Source organism: Gymnoscopelus microlampas (genome assembly GCF_963454915.1).
Source record: "Gymnoscopelus microlampas genome assembly, chromosome: 11".
NCBI classification, from domain to species: Eukaryota; Metazoa; Chordata; class Actinopteri; order Myctophiformes; family Myctophidae; genus Gymnoscopelus; species Gymnoscopelus microlampas.
Window position 1 is genome coordinate 11,679,281 of NC_139948.1, and position 8,018 is coordinate 11,687,298.

General features: G+C 44.5%; 1 protein-coding gene across 1 annotated transcript in view; it reads left to right on the plus strand.

Moving 5' to 3' along the window:
- gsg1l (gsg1-like) overlaps nt 1–4,757 on the plus strand; it is a gene marked incomplete at both ends in the record, with an annotated part of 68,244 nt that extends 63,487 nt beyond the window's left edge. Inside the window, 2 exons of the mRNA XM_084071645.1 lie at nt 4,313–4,542; nt 4,663–4,757. Of these exons, the coding sequence (XP_083927771.1) occupies nt 4,313–4,542; nt 4,663–4,757 (325 nt within the window). The remainder of the gene's footprint in view (nt 1–4,312; nt 4,543–4,662) is intronic.
- Nucleotides 4,758–8,018: the final 3,261 nt, after the last annotated feature.

The following is an 8,018-nucleotide window of genomic DNA, read 5'->3' on the forward strand; positions in this document are numbered from 1 at the left end:
TCACATCAAAACTATTCATATAGTGGATGCCTCATTCCATGCAGGCTGAAGCTTTTATTTGCGATGAAGAATCGACCCTATTCAGAATAAAATGTTGTTTTTTTTACTGCCCTGTAAATACTCGCATTATGGATGAATGTCCTGACATAAACAACACTTCATAAAAATATATTTTCAGGTGAATTAAACGCACGAGAAGACAAAACACATCACCAGTGTGTAAAGGTCTTTAGGCGAACAAAAGACCAAAACACGATGCTCCTTGGGTGTGTACTGGGTTGATTGTGGTCAGTGGTGGACAGTAATACAGAATACTGTACTTAAGTAAAGTATTCATAGTATGTTTGAGTATCTGTACTCAAGAAAATATTGTACTTTTGACTCTGAATTAACCACTTGAGCCCTATTTCAAATATAGTGAAAATAGCAGATCTACAAGCTCACAACATGCCGCGATAGGGTGGATCAGGAGTATCTATACTCAAAAGTACTGGGGTCGAGTACTTCTGTTCACCAGTGCTAGTGGTACGGTGTGAGAAGGCAGTGCTCAGGTATACTGTAGCAGCTCAGCAACAGGGGACTTATCTTGTGGGATAATTAGCCAGACAAGCCTGGCCTTGACCTTCTCTCTGTTCGGAGAGTTTACGGCGCAGCCAGCAGCTGCTGTCTGAGTTAGATCTCCTCCGTTTGGTGCATTGGCAGAAGGTAACGCCAAGGACACAATGGAGGTGGTTGTGTGTGTGTGTGTGTGTGTGTGTGTGTGTGTGTGTGTGTGTGTGGGTGGGGGGGGGGGGGGGGGGGGTAAGGGACAAACGCACTCAAATGGAGATGAATGGACAAATTGTTGAAGGAGATGGGAAGGAGTTTAACTCTTCGACTGCCAGAAATAAAACATCATTTCGCCACGCCACTGCTGGCAATGTTTTCACTCACCTAAATCATACAATATTTATCTCCAGTATGATCGATGCCCTGATCGCTTTAAAAGACGTATCCGAGTGTCGTGGAATCGGGGATTCTATGAACGGGGGCCGCGATCATCCGTTCCATAGGTGTGGGCAGTTGAATGTAGGCTGTTTTCGCCAAAAAGCAACACAAACAGCGGAAAAGCCATTCTTCCAGATCGAATTACAACGGAGAGAACGGGCTTAGTTTGTTTAGCGATCGCGTGATCCCGCTGCTCCTCTCCTTCGCAGAGAGCCAATGGGTGACCCACAGGCGAGCGAACAGCGCCATCTAGTGGGAAACCACTGAAAACTCAAAATCTCGTCATTGGCGGTATGGGCCATATAACAAAATATGACGAGAAATCTCGTAATTGGCAGCCAAAGAGTTAAGGGGGGTGGGGGGGGGGCACATGCCCCCACACGAGTGCGTGTGTGTGGAGTTCATGCGTACTAACTCCTAGATGCACACACAGCACCTGCGATCCCCTTTCCTTTCACAGACACACACATCCGCGCATGCACACAAAAACCTATCGGTGTTAATGCGGACTCTGTGCAAGGTGTAAAGTTGAGGGTTCAAGGTGTTCTTCATTGGTATTGGTGTTGTGTGCAGGTACATAAGAGGAAAAAAAATACATGTATTCTGGTTCCTCACAAAAATCAAGGTCTGTCCCATGAGGGTTAGCATAAAATGCTGCCTGCTAAGGTCATTTGGGCACATTTTGAAGGCATCCTTCGCAGGGTAAAATGTTTCACATTTAACGATAACCAGTGGTGGAAGACTTACTGAAATGTATGACTTAAAGGATATCGCCCATTTTCAACCTCCTCTTTATAGTTGGTCCTCACTAGTGCTCATTGTAAGATGCCGCCATTTCTTTCTACTCACTCTGTGTCAGATATCACTGTGCTAAACCACAAAACAAACACACAGGTCTTCATGTCCCCGTGCGCACATTGGCCTCTCAAAAAAAAGCTTTTTCTGGACACGGCACATTGGTCTTGTTAAAAGGGCAGAAAGCAACCAAAGATAAGGAAAAAGGGAAAAAAAAAATGTAAGTGGTTTCAAAATGATCACTTGAAGTGTTTTTCTGCCTCTTGATTTTGTTAATGAGTTTTCAAATACTCACCGTGGTACGAAGGTGGCCCGCTTCTCAGAGAGGCGTTCTCAGAGTACAATGTGTCTCTGCACAGAGGGGCTTGGCTGTTGTCTTTCACATGAAGGACCTCCGATCGCAGACATGTCCTCCCCGGAGCTGTTCCCCGGGCCGTCACAATTAGCAGGCCATCCGCCGCGTGCCCATTAACCCACTAATACCTGGAACGCATCTGTGTCACTTTAGATTTCTTTTGCTATTCAAAAATATCAGATATACAAGCTCATAGCGCGGCACCGAGTGCCGCGCTACGAGCTTGTAGATCTGATATTTTTGAAAAATCGTGAAAAAATATTTTTTTGATTTTTTTTCAAAAAACTGTTAGGATTTAGAAAATTCTTAGAAGCGGCCTCAGGTCTTAAAGGGTTAACAGGACGTGTGTTGGAGCTATAGCGAGGCTGAAGCAGGGCTACGAGAGGAGAGAGAGAAAGGCTAAAGTGCCGTGGGTACGTTGGCAGCATCTCCCCCAGATGCCACTGTGAGTGCTATTAGGTCTGGAGGAAATTGCCTCATTTGTTCTTCGCCATCTGGTCAATTACTCCTCGTCTTTTGTTTTACTACCGCCCGTTTGCTTTTTTCCAACTCCGAAAGGTCTGCGTGCGCACGGGGACGCGCGATTGACTTGATGGAGCCCTGTGCGCTCCGAAAGAAAGACCTGTGTGTTTGTTTTGAGGTTTTAGCGCAGTTACTGTACTTGTATACTAATCAGTCCCCCTCCATCTGTCTACTAAATCTTTCCACCTGTCCTCGAATTTGCTTTTACTTACTTTGCTTTACTCTTAGCTTACTTAAAGGGATAGTTCACCCCCAAAATTTTTTTTTTTTCTATCGATTAGTCACTCCATGGAGACTTGAATTATTATTTTTTTGTCGCATTCCTTGGCCAATAATTTGATGACCAGCGGACCGGTAGGCAGGGGTTCTGGTAGGAGACACAAAGGAGACTCTTTGTGTCTCCATAGGCCTACTGGAAGGTCATCAAATTATTCGCTTAGGAATTGCCACAAAACAAAAAGATATCCATGAATTCAAGTCTCCATGGGGTGACTAATCAATAGGGGAAAAAAGTCATTTTGGGGGTGAACTATCCCTTTTAAGTTTATCTGCGTAGATTGAAGAACACAAACCACCTTTTCACCAAATTCCCCTGCGCTCAGACACAGAGAGAGGTTTCCAGGTAAAAATACAAATCACTAAACACATTGCAGTGTGAAATGTTGTGAGCTTGTAGGCTATTTTTTTTATATCTTCTAAACTTGGGAAATCACCTGAAATAATTTGATCCATATGTTAAGCTTTATTTAACCAGGCGTGTCATTAAGAAGGCAAAGAAGCCAAACCTCTTGAGGTAGAGGGCAAAAGAAGAGGACACTAGCCATTACTCAGACTGATCTGAACATCTGCAGTATGTTGTTGCAACACACTGAAGGACCTGAGGCTTCTCAGAAAGAACAGCCTGCTCCAGCCCTCGCTGTAGAGGGCATTCTGAGTTGTCAGATCACTCCAGTAACTTGTTCAGGTGCACGATTTTTGTGCACGCCTATAGGACCCTAAATGTTCCTATAGGCGTGAACCGGAGAGATGCAAACATCGTCAAACTTTTTTGTTCCTAGGCAACAACGAGACAACTTGTGGTTCCTAGGTAACAACAATATGAGAGTATCATACAGACACACACACACGCACGCACGCACGCACGCACGCACGCACGCACGCACGCACACACACACACACACACACACACACACACACACACACACAATGATGCCTAAAATAGGGACACCAGGTTTAACCCATTAAGACCGGGAAAGCATCTTGTGTCATTTTTATCTTGTGTCTATTTGAAAAATGGCAGATCTACAAGCTCATGGCGCGTCACCGAGTGCCGCGCTACGAGCTTGTAGATCTGCTATTTTTATTTTTGAATTGTGAAAATGTGTGAAAATCTTTGAATATATATATATATTTTTTTTTAAAGCGAACATTTTTAAGTCATATCTTTGCTTCTGGGGATTCTACAAATGTCTTCTAAATCGTGTTTTTTTTTTTTTTTTTTTTACTTATGTTGCTATGTATATATCAGTGGTTCTCAAACTTTAAACGGGTTTAAAGCGCATGGCTTATAAATGGTGGAATTTCCGTCAGGGTCGTATTTAACAAACTATGCCTTTGTTTCTCTCTCTCTCTCTCTCATCCCTCACCCCACAGCATGGCGTGGGGCTCCTTCACGTGCTGCATGGCGGCCTCCGTCACCACGCTCAACTCCTACACCAAGACGGTGATCGAGTTCCGCCACAAGCGCAAGCTCTACGAGCAGGGCCTCCGGGACGAGCAGAACTACCTCGACCAGGAGGCCTTCCACTACTTCCGCGACCGCTCCCTGCAGTCCATCTCCAGCTCGGTGGAGGTCTACCCGGGCCACGGCGGCGGCGGCGGCAGTAGCTGCGGCGGCGGTAGCCTGCCCGGGGGGTTGTCCGGACCCCCCGGAGGAGGAGGAGGAGGAGGAGGCGGACTCATGGTCCAGGCGGGGGGGCCGGGCGGGCACCACCACGGAGGAGCCGGTGCGGGACAGGGCGGCGGCCGGTGCGGGAAGATGAGGACGTCCATAGACCTCCGAGAGAACACGGACGGCTTGGGGGAGGAACAGTGCTGAGGGGGGAGTGGGGGTGGGGGGGCAGGGTGTGGTCATGCTGGGGGGGGGGGGTGGGGGGGGCACATAGACATATAAAGGTAGACGCCTCCTCCTCCGACTCTGAGGCTGTCTGTATCTCGTGCGCCATTTTGGAGAAGGGCAACCTTCCTGACTACTGGCCAATAGGCTCTCTGCACAGCAGGCGCATTGTGAAGACATTCACAGGTGTTGCCAATGATACTAATGAAGGCTCTGTTCCATTCTGGTCAAACAGAGTCAGGGTGCTGATACTGTGCAATGTTGGCTCACTGGAAACACTCTGTTACACCAAGTGGGTCTAAAATGTGGGTCCAGGGACCCTCATGGTTCCTTATGTGTACACTCTCAAAGTTATGGGGGTCGTGGAAATTAAAAAGTTTGAGAACCACTGTGCTACACTAAATGGAACAGAGCCTTCATTAGTATCATTGGTAACACCTGTGAAAGAAGTGATAATATGGCTGCTGTGCATAGAGCCTATCACAGCGCGTATTTTCCGGGACTTGGCAGAATCTAGTTGTATAAAAATATAACGGGATATTTTTTTATACAATTAGATTAGATTAGAAGTCCCGGAAAAAGACGCGCTGTGATTGGCCAGTAGTCAGGAAGCTTGCCTTCTCCCAAATGGCGGCCGCGACACAGGTCGCTCCAATGAACCGCAGCGGCCAATGAGGTATCTAGGTTTCTATATCTATGGGGGGGGGGGCAGATTGCGGTGGGAGGGGCTAAGCGGACCTCGCCCCCTTTAGAAAAAGCACAGTGCCGCTTTGGCGACCGTAAAAGGAGAATTTAAAGCGAACTCTCTCGGACAGAAGGTCGTATAGGAAAACCTCTGTGAACTTTATGAGGTTTCCATTAATATATCCGTTGTCTATAAAGAATATTAAATATACTGTATATATAGATATATAGGAGGAGAGTGAGAGAATGTGGTGAGCTGTTTGACCTTCAGAACTGTGTATAAAGATTATTTGTATGCTCAAGGGAGGTGGGACGCGTTCCCCCAGCAGATATATTGACGATAAAGAGACTTCTTGGTAAAATGTCATGCCCTTTACTTCATGACTCTGAATGTGAAGAAGAGACTGTGCAATTCTTGGCATTTCTTTTCAAAGTATTTTGTGTTGAGCCTCAACTTACTGTAGAATGGTATCTTGGGTTTGGTTCGGGTATACTGTCACTTCGGGGGGGGGTGGGGGGGGGGGGCTTTACTGACAAACGCTCAGAACAAGTGACATAAAGTTATTTTTCTTCCCGTTCCCCCAGCGGGAGTTTTGACATGGATTTTTCTGTCTCCCCGCGACGCATTTTGTGTTTCCTGCTGACAGGGCCAATGTTCAACTGATCGCAGATTACTGCTTTAAACACTGCCAACCATGCCCCATCTGTTGTTGTTTTGTCTCTGCTGCGACGACGGCATTCAGTGCGATGACAGCTGGTCGAATACAGTACGCAACATGTCCATAATCTTAACCCACTCAAACCGGGAACCGCGTCTAGTGTGTGTGTGTGTGCGTGTGTGTGTGTGTGTAAACCATTATTTTATACTTTGGATATTATAAAGAATATATGTAAAACTGATTATAAAAGTAAAACATGTATATAACAAATTATATAAAAATATTATAAAAGTGTGTGCAAATCATTATATATATATTTTTTTTAAAGGGAACATTTTTTAGCTCAAATCTTTGCTTCTGGGGGGGGTCCCTGGAACAACATATCTTGAGATGGGGGTCCGCGGCCAAATACATATAATTTTGGGGGGGGGAAAGTTTGAGAACCACTGATTTTATAGCAACATACATAAAAAATAAAAGAAAATGTTAGGATTTAGCAGAGATTTGTAGAATCCCCCCAGAAGCAAAGATTTGAGTTAAAAAAAAAATGCTTTAAAAAATATCGATATATATATATATATATTCAAAGATTTGCAAAAAATAGCAGATATACAAGCTCATAGCGCGGCACTCGGTGCCTTGCTATGAGCTTGTATATCTATAACTATTTTTGAATAACCAAAGAAATGACACGGATGCGGTCCCGGTCTCAGTGGGTTAATGTAGAACGAAAAGATTAAACAATTCTGTGCTCCTCTGGGAACGACACTGAAACTTTGTGAGCTTTTCTATGCCTCCGCGACAAAGAGTGTCATCTGCTGCGTCTCTACACGGCACGATCCTCTGTGTAAAATGTAAAGGTGCCGTAAAGGTGATATGTTGTGGCGACGAAAAAACGTAAACCTCTATATTCTGGTAGCAATCGTTGCTTTAGTGTTTGTTCAGTAACATGGGTCTTCCTATCTCTCCAGGAGGTCTTTAGTAAACAGAGAGTAGACGTCAGATTGGACACCGATTTCATAGGGTTACAGTTCACTTCTAATCTTACTTGTTTAATCCTGTATCCTGCATGAGTTCTCCCTCTTGATCGGATGAAATCGGTAACCCAACCTTATTTTTGGGTTTACTAATGAGCTGGAAAGACGGGGAGACCCCTGCTACTGAACAAACACAGATAGTGCAGCGGTTAAAAGCAATATTTTGGGAGAATCGTTCACTTGGTGATACAAGCGTGAAACTTGGTACAGATCATCTTTAGAGGTCATTTATCGATTTTTTTAATCGAGCCACTTGAAAATCAAAGATGGCGGCCATTTTTTTAAAGATGGCTGCCAAAATGTGTCTGATTTAGCTTTTCAGCATATTTTTGCCTATGCTTTTGTGATGTCAATCACCAAAACACCAAATAGAGCTCCCCTAGTATACTTCTGAACATTTGCAACATTATTCTTTAGTTTTTTCTAAACTGTTTTTAATGTTTTACAATTAAAAAAACAAGATATAGGCTAAATCGGGGATTAAACCAATAGAAATTAAAAAGAAAATCTCAAGATTTCTGAACATGTAGTTATTTTTAACTGCTGTGGGTGGAGGAGGGATTTGTGAGGGTTAATTGGTCAGCAGGTGTTTCCAACTATCTAATTAAGCTCTCCTCTATATAGGTGCAGGCTGTGACTGCCTTCAGTTTCTGACACACAACAGAGTGAGAGCGAGCGCTTAGCAAGTTGAGCTGCCAGTGACTAGTCTTCTACCAAACCAGCCTTTGAATTGTGGTCAAGGATGGCTACAACAATCAATGTCAAACATAAGACAAACTGGACAAAGTGTTGTCTTTGTCAGCAAGACAAACAGGAAACTTTAATGTCACCACAACGAAAAGTAAATAAAAAAGATTCTGGAT